This window comes from Phytophthora cinnamomi, assembly GCF_018691715.1.
Source record: "Phytophthora cinnamomi strain GKB4 chromosome Unknown Contig68, whole genome shotgun sequence".
Lineage (NCBI taxonomy): Eukaryota > Oomycota > Peronosporomycetes > Peronosporales > Peronosporaceae > Phytophthora > Phytophthora cinnamomi.
In genome coordinates this window covers 381,711-393,113 of record NW_027151001.1, presented here as the reverse complement: position 1 = coordinate 393,113, position 11,403 = coordinate 381,711, and the positions used below count along the sequence as shown (strand labels likewise).

The following is an 11,403-nucleotide window of genomic DNA, read 5'->3' as shown; positions in this document are numbered from 1 at the left end:
GCGCCATGCATCATTGCCCACGCACCTGATGCAGCAGCAACGCCCAGAACGTTATCGGCGGAAAACGCTCATGGTCGAGACATCTATTCCGAGGCTACCAACAAAACGACTGGCACGTGCGTGACCTTCGCCTCGTTTCCTTGTCTAGTGATGGAAGCATTCCCATTCAAGCCCCGCACAGCACACTTCAGTGCGTTGTTTGCAGGTCGCCACCATGGGCAAACACGCCGGATATCCATACGCAGCATTGGTCTTGACGGCTTTGTTGATCTCCGTGCTGTCATTGTCAACCTCCGCTTCATCGGAAGGCAAAAGTTCGAGTGATGGGGTTCCGGAGCTGCGAAGTCTGTCAACCTTCGATACGTACGACGCGCTAGCGCTAGTCTTCATTGCAGTGGGGCTCGCCGTCTCAGCGGCAGGCGGTGTGGGCGGCGGAACCATCCTCGTTCCAGCGATGATCCTGATCATGGGCTTCGACATCAAGCGCGCTACACCCGTTTCCAATCTGGCCATCGTTGGCGGAGCTGTCGCTAACGCGTGGTTCAACATTCGCAAACGCCACCCGGCAGTGGATCGCCCGCTGATCGACTCGGATCTGGCTTTGGCTATGATCCCGCTGGTCATGGGGGGTGCGGTCGTGGGCACCATCTTTGCCAAGTTGTTGCCAAGCTATCTGCTTTCACTACTATTCGTCGTGGTCCTCATGCTCGGCGGCGGCCGCGCCGTATCCAAAGGAATAAAGATGCACCGCGCTGAGTCGAAGAGCTGTAAAGTGCAAGAGATCGCCCCCGCTCCTGCAACGGAATCAGCAGATGAGCAACGCAGCGTGGCCTTCGTAGCTGTATGCTCACCAATTTCGTGCACTGGAGGGAGGGACGACGACGAAGTGAATGACGACTCCGCCAGCATGTCCCTCTTGAAAGGATCTAAAAGTTTATCAAATGGTTATGGTGGTGTGGGGGCGGACGACGAAGTGCTGGCTGAGATCACTGAGCGCGAGCGCCACTTCTCGCTGGCCAAACAAGGAGTTATCATGCTCTGCTACCTGGGCATCGTGGCGGCAAGTATCGGTGGCGCTGCTGTGACTTGTGGTGGCGTTGCTTACTGGCTGCTCTTGATCATGGAGGTCCCGTGGATCTGCGGCTTCGGCGTTTGCACAGCGATCTATCTCTTCAAACAGCACTGCCGCAAGGTTTCAGTCAACTACGTGTTTGCTGCAGGTGATATCCACTGGACGAAGGAGACGGTTGTTCGCTTTCCACTCGCTTGTGCCGGTGCCGGTCTCATTGCTGGCCTATTTGGTGTCGGCGGAGGAATCGTCACCGGTCCGCTTATGATCGAAATGGGGATTGTCCCCGAAGTTGCTTCAGCTACCACCGCACTCATGGTACTCTACTCTTCAGCTGCAGCGACTGCGAAGTTTGCCGTGTTCAACATGATCGCGTGGGATTGGGCCGTGCTGTTGTGCGCGCTAGCGTTCGTTGTGACTGCGGTCTCGCAAGTGATCATCCTGGGCTTCGTGCGCAGGACTGGGCGCCAGTCTGTGATCGTACTCTGCATCGGTGCGACCATTTGCATCGGAGCTGTGCTCATGACGTACCAGGCTATCAAGAGCACGATTCAGCACGCCGGCGAGCCCTTCGAAGTTAACGTGTGCAGATAGAGAACGCCAAGCGGGTACTACACACACTAGGACTTTGAGCAATAACAATATATTGACAGTGAGAAGCGGTGCGCTTGCAGTATGCTACTCAACCACGCGCGTGGGCTACACAGCTAGGCAACGTGGACCAATGCAGAATAGTGCAAGTGTCAGGGCGCATTTACCAGGCGCCGTGGAGCTTGCCCTCACGGTCACGGAAGTTGACGGACGCAGCCTTCAGGTCCTGCACGCCCACCATAGCCTCGCCGAGGTCGGTGGAGATCTCCTTGAGGATCTTGGCGTCGTTGAAGTGGGTCACAGCCTGCACCATGGCGCGGGCGCGCTTGGCCGGGTCGCCGCTCTTGAAGATGCCCGAGCCGACGAACACACCGTCCATGCCGAGCTGCATCATGAGAGCAGCGTCAGCGGGGGTAGCGACACCACCAGCGGCGAAGTTCACCACCGGCAGCTTGCCCGTCGCGGCGACCTGCTTCACCAGCTCGTACGGGGCCTGCATCTCCTTGGCAGCGACGAACAGCTCGTCCTCGTCCATGGACTGCAGGCGGCGGATCTCACGGTGCACCGAGCGCGCGTGGCGCACAGCCTCCACGACGTTGCCAGTGCCGGCCTCACCCTTGGTGCGCAGCATGGCAGCACCCTCGGCGACGCGGCGCAGGGCCTCGCCCAGGTTGCGGCAGCCGCACACGAACGGCACCTTGAACTTGTGCTTGTTGATGTGGTTCTCCTCGTCGGCCATGGTCAGCACCTCGCTCTCGTCGATGTAGTCGATCTCAGTGGCCTCGAGGATCTGGGCCTCCACGAAGTGGCCGATGCGGGCCTTGGCCATAACGGGGATCGTCACGGCCTTCTTGATCTCGGCGATCATCTGCGGGTCGCTCATGCGGGCCACGCCGCCGTCGACGCGGATGTCGGCGGGGATGCGCTCGAGGGCCATGACGGCCACGGCGCCAGCCTCCTCGGCGATGCGGGCCTGCTCGGCGTTCGTCACGTCCATGATGACACCGCCCTTGAGCATCTTGGCAAGGCCGGCCTTCACGAGGAAGGTGCCTTCAGTGGGGGCAGAGCCGGCAGCGGTCTGGGGAGCCATGGCGATCTTGGAGGAAGCTTGTGGGGTTCGCGGTGAATCCGGAAGTGAGCGATGCGATGCCTGCCTGCGGCTCGCAGGACATGCGTTTCGTGGCCCACTTTGCGGTGTTGGTGGCCCACAAGCACCCCTACCCTTGTCGTTGCGGTTCCAGCTGTGCGCGGTTGAGGATTGGCTGCGGAGGCCGTACACAACCGGTACACCATACGTGTTCACGCAGAAACGGACCAAGTGGGCCATAGCAAGCGGACCACCCCCCGTTGTTGGGTGCCCTCATCTCATCGAGCTGTTTACCCTGTTGTGCCATGCCCACTGCGATTCGCACTGCGAAGGCTGCGGCGTGGAGACGTCGACTTGAGGGAGATAGGTAAACGATACATGCATGGCGCGGCGTGAATTCTCTGTGTTTTAACACTGCTACAGGGCCGTGCCGCGCTCGAGGTTCTGCCGGATCTCCACCGTGTACTTGTCGAAGGCCTGCGACGCCTTGCGATTGAAGATGCGGTTCTGACCGTTGATGTAGTCCACGTCCTCGCCCTCGTAATGCTGGCGCCGGCGGCTGAACTTCTTGCGCGCCTTGATGCGCTCCTCGAGCTCCTGCGCCATGCGCTCAACGTTTGCCTGCGTTGGCCACAGATGCATTGTTAAAACCCAACGCGCACGCCCCACCCACATCGAGCTAGCATGCCGACGCACCTCCTCCACTTTGTCGTCTTTGCCGTAGGCCAGTTCGTCGCCAAGAGCGTCCTCGCCTGTGGGGCCCGCAGCTGCTGCGGTCTCCCCCGTCGTCGGCAAGTTCACCAGTCGCTTCTTGTATCCCTTGTACAGCGAATCCTGGTTGAAGACGTCCCACCCGAAGGCCGCTTTCCGCTTCTCTTTCTTGCCGGCCTTCTTGGCTTTGACCTCAGCAATCTCGGCTATTGTTCAAACGAACAGAGCAAGCCACAATATGAGCGCGTCAAAAACGCCACTCAATCCACACGACCCACTCACCTGTCTCGTTGAGATGAGTTTTGCCGCTCGCAGCTATCTGCTTCTTCTCCTGTGAAAATAAATATCAAACACTTCAGTGAGTAATTTGGTTCGCAGAGCCAACGCCAGCTTCGACACAGACCCCTCACCCACCTCTCTCTTCTTGTACTGCTCTTCTTTCTTGGCTTTCTTGTCGTTGTTCTTCACGCGGTCGTGCTCCGCTGCCACTTCCTACATGACATGCAGGCCCAGTCGTTCAGTAGACATTCGACGATAACCGTTCTACAGACTCAGTACAGAGCACGAAAAAAGCGCCTCGTTGCACTGCCCTACCTGCTTGTTGGCCTTACGCCCCGCATTCATCTTCATACGCAGCTCGAACAGCTTCTTCTGCGCCGGCGTCATGGCCGTCAGCTGGTCCTGCTCCTGCTCCTGCTCCTGCTCCTGCTCCAGCTTCTGCTCCGCGTCCGCCATGACTTCGCCCTCCCAATATGCAAGTGTGCTGCTATTCCTACTCAAGGTCATACGACATGCTTTTCACCAGGTGGAACCTAAGGTAAACACCCAGTTTAGAAGCACCTTTCACGGAAGCCAAACCAAAATGGTGCATGGTTTCGATCTTAGTCGCGGTGGTTTCGGGCGAAAAACACTCGCAGCATCAGTCGACATTTCTTAATCTGACACTCGTACGTAGTGCTAAGCATGAAGAACGACTTGGAGAATGGTGGTGTCCATTATCCCCGCTACAAGCCCCTCGCGATGCTTCTCGGATTTACCCACAACAGCTCATTTTTTTCGATTCAGCAAGTCGGATTTTTTCCGGGGCTGTGATTGGCCAGCAAAAATCCGCTAATGGAACGAAAAGTCGTTCCGGTCAGCAGCTCATTTTTTTATCTAGCAGTCCAAAGGTGGGCCGCAACGACCACGTGCAAGCTGAAGATATGTCGCCGCGTGGAGAACCACCGCTGCGATGTCAGCAGTTGCGAGCAGAGCATTCATAAGGTCTGTCTATCAATTCCACTCGTGTCATTCGACGCCGAGGGCTCGTTTGACCGGGTTGTGTGTAGCAAGCGTTGCTGCAACGCAATTCTAGAGTCCCCTGGCACAATGACTAAAGCTGCGCGCAGCTCTCGCAGCGCCTCCTGGCGCGCTGTCGGGTGTGGCATCTGAAAATCTTGATCTGGAGCAAAAAGGTTGTGGTCTAAGCTCACTGCTCGCGATTGGTCAATAAACATTTCGATTTTTTTTAGTTGCTGCTGCGGACATTGACAACCCCTAATATATAAGAAACGAAACTCTTTCGATGGCATCTATTCAAGCAAAGCCAATGAAAACTTGATTAGTGTTGAGTGCCGTTCTAACAGCTACGATCCCGCACATCATCGCGTGCAGCAGCCCAGTGTGCTGTTCCTACCAGGAGTGTGCATCACTGCTATAAGGAGTGAGCATCACACCAGTCGATGAAATGTTCGGACGCATCACGGGGGTTGAAAAGATGTCGTCAAGAGAGCCGTGCTCTTTCAGCTTGGCATCCCTGCACCAAGTGCACTGCCAGTGGTGCACAGCGTGCGTGTTGTTGGTGTATTCGCCATTGGGGAACTTTTGCATCCACTCACAGGCCTTTTTTGCGGCGGCGTCATCTCGAGTGCGGCATGCCGTGTCGAACGGCTTGGAATTCCAGTGTGCAGCGTCAGGATAGAAGTATTCAGGTGGGAATACTATCACCTCGACTGCTTCTTCAGACGTTGAAGCTAAGTAAGTCTCCTTCACGATACGCGGGCCCGTCAGCGACACTGGATTTTCAACTCCACCCCCCCTGTCGAACTTATCCTTGATGTTATCCAATACGTGTAGCCAGAACGGGTGCCCCGGTACGGAGGCCATCAGTGCATTACACAGAGCAGCGGAGGCCCCACCTTCTAGAAGAACCGAGTGCGCTAGCGGCTCCGTGCTAAGGAAAATACGATTGTCTCGGTGCAGCTCTTCGAAAGGTTTCAAGCACTCGAAGTCCGCATCGATGTATAGCCCACCGACGCTGTGAAGCAACGCGTACCGCGCCATGTCAGCCAGAGCCACCTTTTGAACACTTTTGGCGACGTGGAGGTACTGTGGATAGAGGCGCTCGAATAGCTGGAGGTTGTCCTCGTCCGTCCAGAAGAGGTAGGTCCACGTCGGGTTGAATTCCAGCCAGCTTCTCATCCACGGGAAGAACCGAGTTGGAATTTTGTCGGTAGATTTCCAAGACTGGTGAATGATGTGAGGGATGGTAGGCTCGGTCGCGCTTAAGCTGGCGTTAGCGCCGTCTCCATCGAGGAGTGCAACACCCTCCCCGGCCGCTCTGATTGACAGTCGATTGGATTTGCCTGCAGCCGCTGGAACCGAGGTCTGGCTTTGATCAACTTGCAGGATCGATCCCACTCGAGACGCTGTGACCAGCACTCCCACAACAAACAGTGCCATGAGCGCCAAGAAGAGCGACTGCGGGGGAGAAGCGGACATCCATGACCCACTAGAGAGGCGACGACACGATTTGTGAGACTGCGCCATGGAACACGGGGGAGAAGTCCATGGAACACGGGGAAGAAATCTGGATGTGAGAGATCGGTGCGGTCTCCTAGAGTGTAACGTAGTGGAAGCTTGGGCTCGTAAAGGGCAAAATGAAAATGATATTGTAACTTTTAAAGTCCGTATTGTCTTGTACCGTATACCAGCTATTAAACTCACTTCATGGTCACTCGTTGTTGAACTTCTATAGTCAGCTAAAATAACCCCCAAATGGATAGCCTTTCACGCGGGCCACTCGTTGTTGAATGCAATTGTTAGTCGACGACTTACGGGACGGCTTCAAGATGAAGTTTACGGAGTTGCCCCTACAGGTGTCCCCGCCGAATCTGCAAAGGTGGGACAAAAAAAAACTGCGAGGTTACAATATCTGCACAGGTTGCTCATAGACGCTAATGTACTGCTTTTTAATGAAGAATGTTACGGATCGACATAGCTGAGTTTGCGCTAGATACGATGCCAGAATGCATCCAGCAGTTCCTGATAGTGGCCGGAGTTACAGCATTCCAAGCCTGTGACGCCCAACTTAAGGCTGTGTAGATTGAGATCTTCTCCTGCGGCAGCCCTACTATATACCGATCAATGCTATCCTCGACCTTAACGCACGTGAAGAGACTCTTGACGCACGCAATGATGCCCTGATCTAAGATATACTAGTAATGTTCATTGTGGGCCTTTCATTTTCTACCGTGATCTAGCAACTCGATGTTTCCCGCAGAGACATTTTCCCGCAATGATCTTACTAATTCAGTACATCTCACCAGACAGGTGTGGCAAATCTTGTGCACTGGCAGACTCCCGCACACTTTGTGTTCGCGGTAGATAGCCGATGGCAGTTGCAGATTCAGCGGGGACACCCGTATACGTATTACTAGACGACTTACGGGACGGTTTCAAGATGAAGTTTACGGGGCAACCCCATAAACTACATCTTGAAGCCGTCCCATAAGCCGTCTGTAACCCCGTACTTCATCTTGAAGCCGTCCCGTAAGTCGTCTAGTAATACGTATCGTAAATTACCACGTTATAATAAATTATTACTAGTATGGGAGCACCTCTGTGACGGGGCCACACGAGCACCTTGCACAGAGGAAGTGTGCTAACGAGAGTATACAAACTCTCAGTGAACGGCAGTTCACGTGTCCCTGGCCTAAGGGGACTGATTGACCAGATGTTCGGTAGATCTACACTGCGCGACAAAAGGTTTGGGACAGTCACGTTCTACGTGATATCTCGGCTTCTAGAGCGAACTATAGGTCGCTATTTAGATATGTACCTCCAATCACAAAGACGAAAAGGGGACTTGTGACGGTGACCTAGATTTAGCAAAGTATCCATAGGCTGCCATACAACTAACTACAAATCGGTCCGCGACAAAACTTTGGGACAAAAAATAACTTGGTTTTTGTATTAACCGAATGTAGCCATGTACATAGTAGTGGGTTTTGTCTCCGTTCTTGCGTGCGACTTCGAAGCAACGAGCAGGCATGGTGTCCAGAAGATCTTGCAGCTCTTTTATCGTGAGCGAATCCCAAGCTTGCATGACGGCGGCGGTAAGCTCTGGCACGTTGTTGTACTGCTTGCCGTGGGCGTAGACTTTCCTGGACAGAATAGCCCACACATTTTCAATTGGGTTGAGATCGGGGGATCGCGCTGGCCAGTCCAGAAGCTGCACCCCGATCTCCTCGACAAACATTCTTGTTTCATTAGATGAGTGAATCGAGGCATTGTCCTGTATAAACACAAATCTGTACCGTAGTACTTGTGAGCAAACGGGAGCAAATGCTCCGACACAGTGTAAATGTAGTGGCCAGAGTTCTGGCGCCCCTCCAGCACCACCAACTCCGACTTGCCCATGGTTCCAAAGGCCCCCCACACCATCAGCGACCCTCCTCCATTCTGGTGTGACTTATAGCGGCGGTGCGGGCGCCGAAGGTCCCGCCAATAGTGCTTGTATGCGTCCGGTCCGTCCAAATTGATTTTTTTTTCTCATCTGAAAAGATGATCATGGGCCACACGACCGCCTTTTGAGCCGCCGTCGAGAGCCGCTCGGTAAACTCCAGGCGGGCGAGCATGTGGACCTTAGTCAGAGGTAGCGTACGATCCATTTTAGAGTAGACCAAGTAGTCAACCCCAGACAAAAGTCTCTGGACCATACGCACCGTGCATGACAACCCGAAAGTTGCCTTCAACTCGGCCGCGGAGTAGTCCCCCGTGGCAGCGGCGAGGACAACTTGGCGAACTTGGCGGTCCGTGAGGCTGCGCGGGTGTCCTCCTTTCTTATTGGCATTCTCTGAAGCTCGTAGGGCGTAGCTAACGCCGTTGACAGAGCGCTCGAGGCGCCGCGCTATCTCGCGGACCCCGTGCCTGCCTCGTGGAGGCCCTTCATGCGGCCTCTCTCCTCGTCATAGATGGGAGGTCCGCGCCCCATAGTGAAGATAGGATAATAAGGCCAGTTCCCAAAGGATAGCCAGTCACCACTACTCGACCCAATACAAAAACCAAGTTATTTTTGTCCCAAAGTTTTGTCGCGGACCGATTTGTAGTTAGTTGTATGGCAGCCTATGGATACTTTGCTAAATCTAGGTCACCGTCACAAGTCCCCTTTTCGTCTTTGTGATTGGAGGTACATATCTAAATAGCGACCTATAGTTCGCTCTAGAAGCCGAGATATCACGTGGAACGTGACTGTCCCAAACCTTTTGTCGCGCAGTGTAAGACTGAATGTATTTATAGGTTAGTACCTGCATACAAATCCGAAATTCCCTATAGTTTATCCTATATAAAATGTATCGGTTGGCTCTCAAGCCTATTGTGTCACTACTCAGGGGAGTGACCTTTTGTAGCCATCCCTGAATAGTGCCAGGGTCACTATTCCATGTAACCCCGTTACATCCTCCCCCACTTAGATTCGATCATATCGACCAATCAGAGCGAGGGTACGGTGGCGGCTCACATTTCACTCGCACAGTCGAAATCCATCGACAACGGCGCGAGTTCTTGCGCCTTGGCCCTCGGGGCCCAGAAAGCAACTGGTGCATCGACGAGCAAGCCCCACGGTCTCCACGTCGACCGGAAGCATGCCTCCCAAGCGCAGCTCGCGCAGTGCGAAAGCACCTTCGAAACCCCGGGCCGAGAGGCCGAAGGCCAAGAAGGCCAAAGCCAAGAACGAGTCGGCCGCGCTGAAGGAGGCCACGAGTGCGGCCGCTAAGGAGGTGCGCTCTCCGAGCAATTCTCCGGGGGAGTCGCACGGCGAACATGCATCCCGCAAGTCGCCCGATGCTCCACCGGATGAGGGGGACAACCCCAGGCTCAGCTATGAACGGCGCAGCCCGCGCCGGGACTGGGATTCACCCGAGTTCAGCTGCACCAAAGTCGTGTACTCCGGTGAGAGCTCACAAGAGGAGGAGAACTCCTCCGAAGGCAGCGCACAGGCCGCCAACGACGAGAAGCAGGCGAAGGGCGACGTGCCCAACGCCCCAGCTGACGCGGACACCCAGGCCGAGGAGCCGTCGAGCGGCAAGACGGGCACTGAGCCCATGGCAGCTCCGCCGGTCAAGATCCTGACCCTGGCGGAAGGCCTCGCGCGCGCCCAACCTGCCAAGGCCGCCGCTGCTGAGGAGGGCGACGCGCCTGGTGGGAAGAAGCGTGCCGCCTCGCGACGACTACAGGGGTCTGTTCGATGACTCCGAGTCTAAAGAAGGGGCTGTCGACGAGCCCCGTGAGATCTCTAATGACCTCGATGAGCAGCAGGTGCAATACTACAGCGCTGGCTCGGCCGCCCGTACAAGACAAGCAACGGTGCCGGCCACGGCTACTGTAGGCCCTCTTTCTGGCGGGGGCGCTGCGCGTCCAAAGGGCTATTACCCGCCCGATGACAACACTGGTGCTCTACAGCTCCTGGAGAAGCTCACGCCTCCTCGTGGCCTTGTCAGCGGCTACACCTCGAGGGGCGCCTATGAGCGGGCTCTGGTTGAGACAGAGCCGCTCTTTGCCAGCGGCATTGAAGCCGCTCGGTGTGTGCTCTTAGCACCACACAAGATCCCCTTGAAGGAGTTCACCAACCTTCGTAAGAAGGCGGAGGACAAGGGTGGACTCCATCCAGTTTGGGGTTATCCCTGGGTCAAACCTTCTGAGGCTATGACCTGGATTAAGGTGGAAGACCTCTTCTGGAGATACGTATCTCGCAAAGGGTATTTCGACCAGGAGTATAAAGAACTCCGTGAGGACCGCTTGCTGTCCGCTATACTGGACCAGCGCGACCTTCGCGTCGAGTTCGCTCACCTCGTGAGCAAACGTAAGCGCGGTGCGACTCCGTCTGCTACCATAGCCCGTACGTCGGCCAAGAAGCCAAGGACTACTTACGAAGCGTCCGCTGCTTCTCGTCCCAGATCGCAACAGCCTTCGGGCAGTCAGTCTGGAGTTGTTCAACAGGCTCCCACGAGTTTTCTGACTCTGGATAACCCCTCCACTTCACGAGAAGTTGGCGCTTGCCGTGGAGACGCCGCTCCTGGAGGTCCCGCTCCACGTGGATGTGCAACTCCCCATTCCGGTCAAGGAGGGCAGGCGGTGGCCTCACACGACCATGGCTACGAGCCGGAGGCGTTGCCGCCGCGCTCTGAAACCCGAGCCAGGCAGTGGCTCTTCAACAAGAGGAGATTCGCCTTCTCCGAGAGCGTGTGTACTCGCTCGAGATCGCGTTGGGGATTGGCCTTGGTGGCGAGGCTGCCTCTCGGGCTGGCCACCCCGGCGCCATAGATCGGCTTCGTGAGGACGTTGGCTCACTGTTCCGGGAGGTTCGCGACCTCCATGTTCGGGTTGAGCGTCGGGCTTACGCGTCGGATTTCGAGTCCTTGCGTGACGGTCTTGCGGGCCTTCGGGCCGAACTTCGTGGCCGTGCGCCCTATCAGGAGCCGCAGCATTTCCCATACCCGGCTCCGTACGGCCACGGCTCTTACGGGGGCCCTGCTTATGGCACCCCGATGTTCGCCTCGTCGTCCTACGACCAGCGGGCGTACCAGCCGCCTTATCGCTAGCCGACGCCCCGCTTCGAGGAGCTGCACCCTCCTCCACATGGCCGCCTACCGCTTCCTGCGGGGCAGCCTGAGGGTCGTGGTACCGC

The 11,403-nt window shown here is 56.1% G+C and overlaps 5 protein-coding genes across 5 annotated transcripts; 2 read left to right on the top strand and 3 right to left on the bottom strand.

Annotated features, from left to right (window-relative positions):
• Positions 1–214: 214 nt before the first annotated feature.
• IUM83_07689 (uncharacterized protein) lies at positions 215–1,663 on the top strand (the record flags this gene model as incomplete). The annotated part of the gene is made up of 1 exon (XM_067932006.1): positions 215–1,663. The coding sequence occupies one exon, from the start codon at positions 215–217 to the stop codon at positions 1,661–1,663; it is 1,449 nt and encodes a 482-aa protein (XP_067786259.1).
• A 160-nt stretch (positions 1,664–1,823) lies between these two features.
• IUM83_07688 (Pyridoxal biosynthesis lyase pdxS) lies at positions 1,824–2,750 on the bottom strand (the record flags this gene model as incomplete). The annotated part of the gene is made up of 1 exon (XM_067932005.1): positions 1,824–2,750. One exon carries the CDS (start codon positions 2,748–2,750, stop codon positions 1,824–1,826), a length of 927 nt encoding a protein of 308 aa, XP_067786387.1.
• Positions 2,751–3,164: 414 nt separating this feature from the next.
• Positions 3,165–4,193, bottom strand: IUM83_07687 (Pre-mRNA-splicing factor syf2; the record flags this gene model as incomplete). The annotated part of the gene is made up of 5 exons (XM_067932004.1): positions 3,165–3,368; positions 3,444–3,664; positions 3,741–3,789; positions 3,873–3,950; positions 4,053–4,193. The coding sequence occupies 5 exons, from the start codon at positions 4,191–4,193 to the stop codon at positions 3,165–3,167; spliced, it is 693 nt and encodes a 230-aa protein (XP_067786257.1).
• Positions 4,194–5,129: 936 nt separating this feature from the next.
• On the bottom strand, positions 5,130–6,218 carry IUM83_07686 (Inositol phosphoceramide mannosyltransferase 2; the record flags this gene model as incomplete). Its single annotated transcript, XM_067932003.1, has 1 exon — positions 5,130–6,218. The coding sequence occupies one exon, from the start codon at positions 6,216–6,218 to the stop codon at positions 5,130–5,132; it is 1,089 nt and encodes a 362-aa protein (XP_067786258.1).
• A 3,143-nt stretch (positions 6,219–9,361) lies between these two features.
• On the top strand, positions 9,362–9,967 carry IUM83_07685 (ATP-binding cassette (ABC) Superfamily; the record flags this gene model as incomplete). Its single annotated transcript, XM_067932002.1, has 1 exon — positions 9,362–9,967. One exon carries the CDS (start codon positions 9,362–9,364, stop codon positions 9,965–9,967), a length of 606 nt encoding a protein of 201 aa, XP_067786256.1.
• Between the last annotated feature and the right edge of the window lie 1,436 nt (positions 9,968–11,403).